The following is a 14,697-nucleotide window of genomic DNA, read 5'->3' as shown; positions in this document are numbered from 1 at the left end:
CTGAGCTAGGAAACCCAGTGTTTTCATTTTAATTTATCCAGCAATTTAAATAAAACTCCTTTATAAAAACTCTAGTGTCAGGCTCCATCTTATGCAGCACCTTACAAGCTGGGTTGTAACATATTACTCAAGAGAAACAACATAGTTCATATAATAACAGCAATCGGAGTATATTTGCCTGTGTAGCACAGTACATATGTTGAGCATAAGGAAAGAACTCAACAAAAAATAAGTGTTTTCCTTTAAGAACAAAATGTGCACCTAAATTGGGCATCTTCACACTGAATAGACCCAAGTTGACAGAATTATGTCTTCCTGTGCCATCCGTCTGTACCATCTTCGATCCAATATTTATCTTAGGCCAATAAGAGAGGGACTGGCATCTGAAAATGCAAGATAATTATATAGGCCAAGAGAAGATATTTGTTTTTACGTCTTAAATGTGATTTTTATAGATGCTGGCAACCTGATCCAATAAATCGCTGTAGACTTGAAAGTGTGAGGCATTAAAAAACTCCCAAGTATTAAATTAATCTCTGTTAGTCGCTAATTCAAGTGTGGGCTCACACCCTGTTTCGCCCCCGGAGAGTGCCAAGTGTAAGATCATGCTAAATTGCTCTTGTCATGTGTTGAAGACACTTGGCATTCTCAGCCCAGTGTATTTTCCTTCACTGTGATCTGTGCGGTTTGTGTCCAACACAGAGCAACTTGTTGACAGAAATAGCACTTTTCTGACTACTTTTAATGTGGTTCACCAAGACTCTTGAGGGCTGAGAGCGCTGTCCCATCTAAGTCTTGGCATTTGTTTCATACATCAGCTAGTGTTTAGGAATAGCCAGCACCCCTTTCCTTCATCAGTCTCTGGTTGCAAACAATACCCAGCACATGAAAAGCATTCCCAGACCTGTCAGTGAGCGCTGCCGATAATAAACTCCAATAAAAGCTGGAACCCATTATTCCCAAAAGCAGGAAGGAAGCGGGAGCAACAGTTGGTACACTATGCACAAGTTGACATAATGTAGCTTTATGGGCCATCTGAGTTTCTTTGTTAAAACAGTAACAGGGGACGAGTTGGAGCAGCAGATAGGAAGCGCTCATCAATGCTTGGCATGCAGTATTACCAGAGGGTAACGTGATGCTGGGAATGTTTCCTTTTCCTAGATGGGAGAACACTTAGATTGGCTTCACACTCCATTTTTTATGGGAGTTGTCCTGATACAATGCCTCATTGTGTAAGTCCTCATCTTCTCTCAGGAGTCTTAATTTGTTGGGAAGGTGGCCGGGGGGGCACACACGTTTACACACGTTTGTGTACATGTTTCTTATTGCTACTAAATAAAGTAAAAAGATTAAAACCAAGGCTAACCTATTCTGCACTTTTCCCTGAGCACAAAAATACGATGTAATCATAAAATGTCCTATTTTTAGGGATGCAATTTTCTGATACAGAGTACTGACCCGATCCCAGCTGGAAAAACACTGGTTACTTTATTTTAAATAAACAAATAATGCATCCATTCAAGCCTTTTGAAGAGTTTTGGTGATATTAACTATAAAATAGAAAGGTATGTAATACAGACTGTCTAAAAAAAGGTTTATGCTCTAGTTATGGTGACTGAAATTTGAGCATTTGATTAGTCCTGTTAATTAGCAATAATTATCTGGTATCTATAAGTGTAGCACACTAGCCAGGTTTGCAAGCTTTAATTGAAAAAAATAAAGATGACACTACACCCTATAATCCAAATACGGTCCCTTTAGCCTTTAGAAATCAACATGACAGTGACCAAAATGCTAACAATGAGGCTTCAAAACAAGGAGTACAAAAATCAATGTGTAATGTGGCTACATCCATTTTTATTTAGGTCTCTGGGTGAGTTACTTGTCCACTTTGGTGTTTTCACGATATTTATTGACAAATCAAAAAATATAGAATATTTTAAACACTTGTGCCTTCAGCCTTTCAAGTCCACAACCCCAGATTCTACTCAGGCATCTCTCTTGAATCTGTACAATGCCCGCAGCGTAAACAGTTAAACGCTTGCTCCAAATTAAAAGGGTGGAAAACAACAGTAATACACTGGTGAGTTACCTGTTTTACCAAAAGAGACCAACAGAAATTAGTTTAAGTATGGGTTTGTCAGACAATACGTCTGTCTTTCTTGCCCTGCATGAATACAAGATGAGGTTTATCAAAAATTAAATATCTTACTCAACTGGGGTAATTGAGAGGCAGCTAGACTTCCACCAGCACTATCATTAGCTGAACTATCATTACAACTGGAGCTAAGGGGACAGATGAATACACTAAATAGCTATAATTATTTCCTGACCAGAATAGCCTATTTGGTATTTTTTTTTAATATATTTTCTCAGTTACAGGTGACACAGTCCAGTCCAATTAGAGGGAACAGAGCCAAACGAGATATCCTTACACTTCAACAGTTCCAAAATATGTGGGATTTCCAGAGAAACAAGAAAGAGCCAACCTTTGAACCGCACAGCAGAGTACTGCAAAAAGGTTAAGTGGAAACATGCTGAAGCCGTGTGTAGAGAGGCTATCACGGCTAACCCACGCCCTCAGGCATATGCAGAATGGGAAAGATTCAGAATGCAGGGGAACTCCCAAAAGTTTCGTACCTGCACGCATCACTGGACAAGTTTAGACCAGAGAAATTATTACACACAAAGAAAGGGGGAAACAGGGGCCAACAAATGGTAGCATTAGTTGAGTAAAAAAGAGAGGAACCATTAGAGATGACTGTTCTTACATGGTGCAAGCTCACTCCCCGTATCACAATAGGTTAAAGAAGATCAAGAGTTTTGTGATTTCATTGGCCAATGACACCTTCAGATTTGTTTTTGCTGTCGTAAATGTACAGAGTAGGGAAGCCGATTACTCATGTAGCTGAATGGGTTAACAGATGCAGAGTCTAACAATACTGTCTGCAGCCATCAGTGGTGAAACACACCAAAACATTTTTGCCCCACAGTGGGTTGTCTTGTTCCATCTGATGTCAGTATGAGTGAACGGGAACATTTTGTGCTGTTTATTCAAATCACTGTCAGTGATCTGAGAAGACCATGATTTATATTTTCTGGGGCCAAAACACAGAAAACCTTTTAAGGCTTCTCATGTTGCAATATTATTATTATAATACCTATAACTCACTCTAGATGTGGGTGTGCATGCTGACTATGTACAACAAATTATGTGAAGGGAATGGGTGGTAAAGAATTCAAGATTACAGAACAGTGCACCACAATCACAGATCAGCCACAAGCAAAATGCACCATCACGACAATCATACCCAGACATGCTACAGCATGCGCACTGAATACACAACTTCAAACTCTTACCCAATCAGCTTCAATGCTTTTAAAGGTTTTTTCTTTATCTTTTGTTTTTTCAGAAAGGGGAGGTGGGGGGGGGGGGGGGGGGGAGGGGCGGGGGGTATTCCATACAAACATTTGTACAAACACTGAAGTCCATTGTGTTGCCATCACTTGGTGAATTAGGGAAGAAAAAATGTATGATGCAACATAACCTACGTAAGGAATTAAAATGGTATTGCTCTCCACCTTCCCTCCCTTCCGCCCTCTGTCTTTGTCATTTCCTCCTTTCTGGTCATTTTTCCCAGCAACCCGTGGGCAGACCTATTCCGCTGTATTCCTGTCACCATGTTAGGTTAACACGTCTTTCCAAACTCCACTTCTCTGAGCTCTCCACCCCTGCTCTAAACACGATCCGCTATCACAGATAAGCCAGAAACTGATCTTCTCTTGAAATCTTGATAAGAAATTTATTTTAAGTGCTTTTATGTTTAATCTTAAGGTGGACATGATCATATCATATCATAACAGCAGCATTTAGATCTTTTTTTACTGGTCTGGGGTTTTTTTTAGAACTAGTCTCCGTTCTGATCTCGCCAGTCTTAGAGAACTGATTATTAGGCACCATTGCTAAGAAGATGAGGTCATTTCAGTCAGAAAAAAAATCTGACAAAATCTTTGGGCTGCTTCTGACAATCATTGGTGAACTTTCCATTGTTGTCACTTGTAAAGTTGCTGATGTTAACGGTTCCAACTCTAGGCCAGTAAAATAGAGCCCCCAAATTCAGAATGGGCATCTCAAGACAAACACTAGGAACTATTCAAGTATTCTCTGAAGATTGCCCCCAGGACCAACCCATTCTCAAATGACTGCACTTAGTTATGGCACACTTATGACTTGCTGGCTTTTCTACGAGAATTTAGTCTTTGAAGAAATTGTAATTATCTTTGGTTTTGCAAGTTTATTTTCTTTATTCAATAGCATGTTCTTTCATGATAATTTGTAGTAATGACATGTTGATTTTAATGGAACTTTCTGTTAAGAAAAAATAATTTAAAATAGTTGGGGCACTTGCACTGCATTTTGTGGAAAGGCAGTAAATGTGCTTCTAAATATAAATAACAGAGCATTCCTTTCCTGTTTTGGTGCAATCTCTTACAAGCGTCAAGCAGTTAAGTTTGTCCATCTTTGGTCAGTAAAGGGACTCAATTATTGTGACTGTAGATGGACTTTTGCGCTAAGTAAACTGAATCGGGATACACAATGCCAAATTGGTCTCACAACGTTGAGATTGCTCAGAGCAATCTCAATCATCTGAGGTCCTTAGGAACAACAACAACAACAACAATAATAATAGTAATAATAATTATTATTGGGAGAGGGCAAATTATTGGCCAGTCACCTTAAACCATTACAAACGATTACAGGTTAATGCAATGAATCTAATATCTAATATCCAATGAAAAGCCAGAAAACCAACAGGGCATTATTTTGTCAGACCATATGTCAAAATGAACATACAAAGTACAAAATATGCAAATCTAGTAACAAATACACATAATTCCAATAAAAAACCCCTTCACCTCTTGATGGAGGTCAGACAACGCTTCAGTCCAGATTGCTGGCTGCATTAAATGTTAATTGTATTCAAGTGTCTTACTTTTGTTTATATCTATATTGCAGTGTATTGAAGCCACCCAAATAAGCCACTTCAGTTAAGGCTATTTTAGGGTGTTTTAGTCATCTCCATAGTAAAGTCAAAGTGGTGTGTTATACAGTCTCGACATGCTGGCCATAGTTTCAGTAATCTCCGATAAGCCTCCTTCCCAATTAAATCTTTAGGTTAAACAGTCATGAATGTGTCAGTGTGGTTAAGTGTTGCGGTGGCAATCATAGGCCGACTTAAGATTTATCTCCATGTTGAAAGGAACAATGGCTCCCTCTGAGTCCAAAATAAAACCCATTAGACTGGCAGATGACTTTCCATTGCTTTGACATACAGTAATTAGAGTCATGAAACTAGTATGAGGGCTAACATGACTGACCAGTTAAAAAACAACCCACTAAGAGTTTCAAAGCACGCTGAGACAGGGAGCAGCCCTGGTGGCCAATTAGCAATGGTCTGGATGCTATTTAGCCTACATCTGTAGTTTCCAGTCAACCCTTGCACCCTAACAACAATATAACAGCGAACCTCAATAAATTTGTGACAGACTTTTCTCATATTCCATGGCTCATGGAACTGTTCGGCTATAAATGGTTTATTTGTGGGACATGTGGCCTCTCATCATCCAGCAGGGATATTTAAAGTCTCTTTCATTCATCATCCATTGTGGTTAAAACTCTTGGAAGGGCCTTTCTTAACAATTGCAGAGGTTTGAGGATTACTTTGTTATTGCTGCCTTTGTAGTCCATGTTTGACTTGCTATACCTTCTAAAGGTGGCAAGGCTCCTAGAGTTTCCTCAAGTAAGTACAACAGTCACTAACCTCTGCCAGAGGTCTCTTTTTGTTCAAACGGAACTCAAAGTGCTGCTTGCAATGGATTGCTTTGGCCACTGGGGATCTAAGTCTAACATTTAAAAGTTTTAGGTTACCTTAAAGCTATAGATATCAGATCAGCTTCCAAATTGACGAGGTTAATAATTTGAGACTTCTCTTTGAATGTTGAGATGAAAACTAGGACAAAAGTTAACGATAATGTGCTGTCCATAGCAATAAGTCAGCACTGCCATGTGGATAAAACTGACACGTTTTGGCTAGAAAATAATTTGAGACGTTTCGCCATCAGTTTTTGTGAGTACTTCATGTGACTTTTTGCTGTTTTTAACAGAGTGAAAAGTTAATCCACCCATCTAATTTTGAATGCATGAGGGATCAAAAGCCCTGGTGAAAACAGCACAAATTAAAAAGCCCCAAACCTTATGCTTCAAGGGTCTGTAGCTTAAGAGGATAAACGTATATTGGTCCAATAGATATGTTATTGTACAAAAAAAAAGCATTTCTAAGGAGGTCAGGTGGTAACTTCTCCCAGACTTGACCCTCAGTCGTAAGAGAAGTACAACCTGTCAAGAAAAATGATTGCAAAATTATGTTTTTGGATAAAGTCACCAAACTTTTCGAATGTTTTTACGAGATTTCACTGGTGATTCTATGTACATGCAGCTTTTGAAATCGTTGCTTCATTTCGTCTATTTAGATACAACTTTACCCCTTAGGTTTTTAGATGAATGGTTAAAAGCAAGACGATTATAAAATATTCGACGAAATGGGACAAGCCTTTAATAAGAGTTAAATTTCTTTTCCATAAAAACATCTTTGGGTGAGTGGACATTTTGAGACTTGCTAGCACTTCACATTAACCAGAGAGCAGGCAATGATTTAAGCATGTATTATCATCACCTCCAAAAGGAAGTTTTAATACATGAAATTGTGGTGATAGGTTATCTTAGGCATGCTTTCACAATGATGTGATCAGGCTAAAACCGTAGTTAAGTAGGAGCCTAATTGTCTAAAAGGAAACTTTTTCACTCAAGATTTAAGAATATGTTATGCAGTTTCTAACGTGCATATAATATTACCAAACCTTACTGATCATCTACTGTGTAGCACATGCATCATGTTTTAGTCCTCCCTTTTCTTTTGCAACAACAATACATTTCTCTGTCTAAACAGAAACATGGATAATAAACCTACTCAAGGCCTGGTGACAGCAGGGAAAAACACAAGCCTAAACAGAGAAGCTAATGATACCCTTGACTGGCTGTAAACAAGAGCAATGTGTTGCTGAGACATCAGGAATTCAACCAGCCACTGACAGAGAACCTAAAATTAGCCTAATGTTTACCCCCTGGATAGCAATGGCTAGAAACATAGTCCACTTGAAGTAGAACTCACAAGCACCAAGAAATATTAAGAGACAGTGTCACACAAAAATGTTTAGCTCCTTACTATAAGTGCAAAGTTATTTATTTTCATAAAAACATGTTACTCTAATGATAAGTCACAGTTTTATATATCAAAATAATATTTTTCAGATAACAATCAGTTATAACAATCTAAATTCCCACGGCCAGACGGTAAATATTCACAAGAGATATGAGGGGGAAATTAATGAACTCCACAGAATCGAGAGTTTTTTTAACACTGAGAGGGGGATGTACTTACTGAAAATATAGAGGAAAAAGGAGGGAGTGGGAATCTCAGGCAGAGAAACAGACGAAGGAGGATTATGAAAGCATGAAGTGCAAAACGCAGCAAGACTATAAGTGAGAAAATAAACAAGCAGTGGGCTGCCAAGCACTGGCTCTGCGGAGGTACTTCCCCTTATGTGCACAGCTGGATTTATGAGACAGTGAGCAATACTCCCCTCACTTCTCCCAGACTCTGACACAAGCAGGGGAATTTAGCAGCTCCATGCTAGTCTGCTTCAAAAATAGCAATGGATAACTACCCAGTAGTAGCTACAGAAATGTTTGCACATTTCCAGCTAGCCCTATTGGCATGTCTGTGTTGTGTTTACCATCATCTAATAACCCAACGCAAACATGCCAATAGACATTACTTTTACAGGAATCATTGTACAAGGTCAATGGTTTGATTAGTAGCAATTACCAAAGGCTGTGGAGATGACAGAATTATAGTCATATTCATTTATTTCAGAACACATGAAAAGGAAGAAATAACTGTGGTGTTTTATCCCAAAGTTAACAAGGGTTGTAACAGATGAGTATTTTCATTTATGTTATATTTAACAAGGATGATATCAAATAATAAAATATTTGCTCTATAAAAAAAAAAAAAAAAAAAAAAAAAAAAAGAACACATAGAATAAAAAAAAAAACGGATGCTGCACAGTAGCTGAGCGTGGGCCTTATGTAGGTACTGGATCCCTGTTTGGCTTCTTCCTTTTAGGTCAGGGGTGGGCAACTCCAGGCCTCAAGGGCCGGTGTCCCTGCAGGTTTTAGATGGGTCCTTGAACCAACACAGCTGATTTAAATGGCTAAATTATCTCCTCAACATGTCCTGAAGTTCTCCAGAGGCCTAGTAACGAACTAATCATGTGATTCAGATGTGATGACCCAAGGTGAGATCTAAAACCTGCAGGACACTGGCCCTCGAGGCCTGGAATTGACACCCCAGTTTTAGGTCCTTCTCCTTGGCCTCCTCCATTACCCTTTTTTTAATGTATTAGGTGTGATTGCGTTGATTGCATCCTATGTTTGAATCACACATTGGTTTTGATCACAAAATCAATTCATCCGGTGTGTTTTGGCAAATTGTTGCTTGGTTCTGTAATCATTTTTAAATTAAAAACAATAAAGCAGCACAAAAGGCAAATGGGTGCCTTGAAATTGAGACATGATTACTCAGTTGGTTAAATATTTTTAAACAGAAAATATATTTTTGAATGTCACATACATAAACTGGGACAGTGATATCTGCTGTTAAGTACAAATTAGATCTTGAATTGTTGAATGCCCCAGAAAGAACAACGCTACACTACAGTGAAAAGTTTAATGATAAAGATTTTCTACAAGTGTATTGTAGCCTGCTTTAGCCAGGCAAAAACATGATGACATGCACTATACAATGTGATTTACTGTCCACTAGAGACCCTAGGGTCAGAATGATGTAAATTTAATCATCAGAGAGTGTATCTGTAGCTGCGTAGATGTAACCGCGCTGCCAAATTTGCTGTGGCCGTTCAGGCACATTGTCACAATGAGGCACCCTTTTGCCATCTTGCCACAGTGCGAGTCGTTTGGCCTAATATTTTCCTCTAGTTGCCTCAGGAAGTAACAGTAAAACTAGGCTCCAATAGTTTGACCCTGGGGGATGAAATGCACAACCCTGTAAACAAGGAGCATGCCCCCGACTGCGCTCCTGACCCAACAAACCCTCTTCATCTCAGAGCCATGGGCTCTGATAACAGTGGCACAGTGGAAAATTAGTACACTGACCATAATACTTCACGGCATGCCCTGGCACCTGTGAAGCTCAGCCCACATATCAAGGCATTTGCTTGTCTCAAACTGCTCTGTAGCTATAACAGCTGTTTGGTAGTAGACATTCCATGCTCTACCTGGCTAGGTAATAATAATATTACTACTAATAATAAACTTTATTTGTACAGAACTTGTGTAACACACAGTTACAAACATAAATGGTAAATGGTAAATGGCCTGTATTTATATAGCGCTTTACTAGTCCCTAAGGACCCCAAAGCGCTTTACATATCCAGTCATCCACCCATTCACACACACATTCACACACTGGTGATGGCAAGCTACATTGTAGCCACAGCCACCCTGGGGCGCACTGACAGAGGCGAGGCTGCCGGACACTGGCGCCACCGGGCCCTCTGACCACCACCAGTAGGCAACGGGTGAAGTGTCTTGCCCAAGGACACAACGACCGAGACTGTCCAAGCCGGGGCTCGAACCGGCAACCTTCCGATTACAAGGCGAACTCCCAACTCTTGAGCCACGATCGCCCATAGTAGGTAAACCTCCTGTATCCCACCCACCCAACTCCTGTTCAAGTATTCTATTTGTAAGGGGCAACCAAATATGAAAATTTCTACTTTTGCCATGTTTAACATACATTTTCATTTGTTTACAACTAAGTTGGCTGTTATAAGTTCATGTCAGAAAAAAAAAAACCTACAGAAAAAAATACTACAGACATTCACTCAAAAGTATGCTAATTATACAGAGTAGACTGTACAGTGTGCTCTATGGGAAATTAGCTGCAACACTTCTGTTTGGAAGGAACAGCCAATGAGAAGAAAGCTGGTTTTAAGTGACAATGCCATTGAAAAAGCAAGGAAATGGGTTTCAGACAGAGCACAAATTGAGAAACTGCACCAAGGGCAGTATAGTATGATGAAATATTATTTTGAACTGTAACTCAAGCTCCTCAAGTTAAAAAAGTTTAAACTTTATTCTTTAAAGTTTTAAACTTTTAAACTTTATTCCATAATTTTATTCTGTTCATCAGATCAAGACAACTGTAAACACTGCAGCTGCCATTGCCATAACTGAGAAAATAGAGCCATAAACATTATCAGGATTTTTGCAGATTAGTGCAGTACAGTGATTCTTTACCATCATTGCCCATTCTTTGCTCCAAGCCAGCGATCTTTGGGAAGACATAAGCAGCTTTTGTTGCTTGTATTTTAGTTTCTGAGAAATCTTTTAATGTTTGGGCGGCAGAAATTTTAAACTTTCTGGTTTAATTGTGAAACCTTTTAGAATACATGTGCTGTAAAGCACTCTTTCTGTAAAGTTACCCCATGACAGTAAGTCTGACCAAGTATTCATTTGTATCTTTCAAAATCCTTTGGGATTCACTGGAACTTACAGTGATGATGCAATTTTGTGGTGCAACAGATTTTATTAATATGCAAAACAAACAACCACACCTCATCTGAAACTACACAATGCTGATGCAATCTGTCCTTGAAAACCAGTTTTCCTGCTAGGCTCAAAACCGTTTGCAGCTGTCCACATACTTCTGTGTTGACATTTTATGGTTAAAAAACAACAAATGACTTCTTGGAACCATTTTCAAAGAGGAAAATTACTGACAATTAAACAAAACATGACTGAACAAATACCAAGAATTTCCAGGTAAATTTCCAGGAAGAAGAGCATTCACATGAATCTAATAAAACTTTAAATTTGTCCATCTAAAAAGAAGTACTCTCTTTATGAAAAAGGGCACATTATAAACATGGACAGTACATTTTCATTTGTTCAGACCAGCCTTCCAGTGAATCACAGATTCACAGAGATGATCAGATGTACAGATAAACAGCAAGTCAAAACAATTATAAGATGTGTAATCACTACAACAACTAAGGCTCAAGATCCACAGAAAATACATAGTGTTTGTTTGCTTTTCTAAAATTTAGATGTACTATGAACTAAACCTCTCCTGGCCACTTCAGTCAATAAGGTTGTGACCATCCACCATTTGAAGAAAATGGGTCCTATATTTGACATGCAGAATTAATAAAAAGGAATCAGAGGTCGATTTAGCAAATGCATGTTGTGGTGTGGAGCAGATGTGGTGATAAAGACTGTACTCACTGGAAAATTATAAAAACAACCTTTCCCTCTATTAATTAAACATTTCACATTCTTCCATTCTACTCACTGGTAGTTCAGAGGGTTCAGGGAGAAACTCAACATCTTCTCCAAAAATAAAATCTGGAGGCAATTCTGGATAGCGTGCATTGAATATGATATCCCCTGGAAGAAAAGAGAAGAACGCATTATTACTCGTTTTATTACAACAAATCTGAAATGTTTGCTTGTATTGCAGTAAGTGTTGTAAACAGCCACAATTTACCAAGGAAGTGACTGAGTTTTGATCACATATAAGATCATTTCCATTCAGTTTTAATCAAAGTTGACTTGCTCTAAACAAATAATTAAAAAAGAAAAAAAACAATGCATCAATCTTCTATATTCTGTCTGGTATTATGAAATGAAAGTATTTTTGAAGCATTACTGAAACCAGGAAATTGTGGTGGTTGTGTGGTTTTACTAGTTGCACTAAGCACACAGTGTGCATTTAAGCTCTAGTGTCTTGTAGTTTAAGTGCCTTAAATACATGTGCATGTGAAGTGCCTTAAAAACACTTCACATGCACCCTTGCAACCATTAAAAACCTTGGCACACCAGCACATTAACAAAAGTTTTAAGATGATGCATTTTAATTGCATATTTAATTTAAATTCCATATCATGTACCCCATATGATAAACCACACACTAAAAAAAACTTCAGGCAATACATCATCTTAAGTTTTTTTTTCTTTTGGTAAATGACAACCGGCTGAATGACAGTGCAAGCTGAACGACACATCCCATATTAAAAATAGCAATTACTTGTAATAATAACTCTATATTAAACATGTTTTGGTGAGTGATTAGCAACCTGCAACCCTGAGGCTAAAATATGCAGTTCCCTTAATTCCTGTGGGGACTGACTTCAAAAATGAGCCAATCCCTAGAAACTCATGTTAAAATGATCAATTTTACAGGACAAATAAGAATAAACATCTTCACAGCCTGCTGCAAAACACTATTTTGAACTTTACAGTTAGTTTATCCATTTATATGGGATTTTGCTTAAACTTAAAATTGGGGCATAGCAGCTTTGATTGACAGGTGTGTTGGTATGGCCAGCTGTAGCGGATAGCTTTTGTGTTTGAGCCTTCAAATAATTTTAATCCAACTATCTGAAAGCAGTTTACTCTTCTGGCACTTGTAGTAACACATCATTAATGTAGTTGGTATTTCAGTTCTGGCGAGTGGCATTCTTCTTCTATACATGTTCTTTGGTGATTACCACTCTTAATGAGCAAAGGCAAGGCAACTTTCAAATGTACAGTAAGCAGAGAATCACTCTGCACACTCCTGTCCTATTACAATGATTAACTCAGATACCCATTGCACTCATTGTGTCACAGCTTTGCTATTCTACCATGAAGCTACATAAAACACCTACAAGTATGCAATTAACCTTTAGACACATGAACTTAAAAAAAAAAAAAATAATAACTTTAAATATCACTCATATAACCAGTAGAATAAATGTAGGTGCACACAACAGCAATAAATTCTAGATTTAAAAAAATATTATTTTTGCTTAAAGTAAAAAGGGAGAAAAACAAAATATTTCAGTAGAAAACATTATGTTTAATTTTTCTGAACTTATAGCGTTATATTCATCTTCTTTTGCCTGCTCCATTTCTAACTTTGCATGCAAACTTGCTCCACCCGAGCTGACGTCCATCTGACATACAAATCTTGCTGTTTCTCCTGGTAACTCCAAATGAAACTCTAAGCATCTTCATCTCTTCCAGCTCCAGCTTCCTGTCTTTTTGGCAACGTTCACACTGCAGGTCTTAATTCTCAATTCCGATTTTTTGATCAAAGCCGATTTTTTTGTCTGCTTGTTCACACCACAAATAAAATGCGACAGCAAACGCGCTCTAGTGTGAACGCTCAAAGCGGCCCGCATGCGCAAAAGAAGACTTCACACACAACTCGCTCTGTTTAGACCCAGAACAAACAGTATTGTTTGACAGATGGCCGTTAATATAAAGACTTCGGACTTTATGTTTCCCAATTTCTGCTTTAAGTTATTTTGTTATTTACATAATGTAAATAACCTAATAACGATCCTTATTGCTGTTTTAGAGAGGAGCTTCAAAGGATAGTTGCAGATTTCTGTCAGGATCTGCAGATTATACAGTACAAATAAAATGTTCACGTTGTCTTCCCAACAGTTTCACTGACATCTACGCTGGATGGCCAGGAAGCGTTCGCGATGTCTTCTCCGGCGCTGATAATTGGCGTCTGTCTTGTGTCAGTGACGTAAAAGACAGATTTAATGCGACATGACCGTTCAAACAGCAGTCGCTTTCAAAAACATCAGATATGTATCGGATTCAGTACCACGTGCGAAAGTGACCCAGATCGGATTTGAAAATATCGGATTTGTGCCGTTCACACTGTCATACCATGATCGCATATGGGTCGCATAGGGACAAAAAAAAAAATCGGATTTGATGCGCTTTCGCCTGCAGTGTGAACGTAGCCTTTGTCACTGCCACCAACTCCAAACCACACATCACTGCAAGTTTTGCTTCTGTCTTGTAAAGCTTCCCTTTCAGTCTTGCAGCAATCCTTCTGTCACTCTGTCCACTCCACCCTGCCTGTACTCTTCTTCACCTCTCATGGCCTGACCACTGCTTTGGATGGTTGACCCCACATATTTACTGTAAACTACATTACCATATTCAGACTCTTTGGGTTCATCACTTCTTATACATGTACTCGCCCATTTTTTGTTTAATAACTTTATTTAAAATTATTACTAACATATTGAGATAAAATTACAAAAATATAAGCGCACACTGGAAATGGCCCTCACTGAGGGCTCACATAACAAAGCTTGGTTCACAATGTTCTTAAATTACGTTACACAACTCTATTTCTGTGCTGCAAGACGTCCTGTTCTGCTTTTTTTTTTTTTTTTTTTGTTGCACGCAGCAACAGCAAGAAGAGGCAAACACACACATGTGGAAGTATTTTTCCAGTGGAGAAGAGTCAAACGAGGAAACGAGAGGTTGTGTCGTAAACCAGCTCCAAACCACTGGAAGCTTGACAGAAAAACTGCTGGCGTGGTTCCAGAGGGAAATGAAGGTCTTGGAAGAGCAGACTTCACAGGTTATAGAGGCTTTTGTATGATGTTTTCTTCATACATCCTTAGACAGCAAGAAGAAGCTTCACTCAAACGTGACTGCATAATGCACCTTCTCTCCAAATCTTATTCAGACAGATGTTT

At 38.6% G+C, this 14,697-nt stretch overlaps 1 protein-coding gene across 1 annotated transcript in view; it reads right to left on the bottom strand.

Annotated features, from left to right (window-relative positions):
• The window catches only part of babam2 (BRISC and BRCA1 A complex member 2), a 112,565-nt gene that overhangs the window by 86,598 nt on the left and 11,270 nt on the right, over positions 1-14,697 (bottom strand). The window contains exon 4 of the mRNA XM_085142871.1: positions 11,496-11,590. Coding sequence (XP_084998997.1) covers positions 11,496-11,590 — 95 coding nt within the window. The remainder of the gene's footprint in view (positions 1-11,495; positions 11,591-14,697) is intronic.

The sequence above is a fragment of the Neolamprologus multifasciatus genome, chromosome 19 (assembly GCF_963576455.1).
Source record: "Neolamprologus multifasciatus chromosome 19, fNeoMul1.2, whole genome shotgun sequence".
NCBI classification, from domain to species: Eukaryota; Metazoa; Chordata; class Actinopteri; order Cichliformes; family Cichlidae; genus Neolamprologus; species Neolamprologus multifasciatus.
This window is presented reverse-complemented; position numbering and strand designations above follow the sequence as displayed.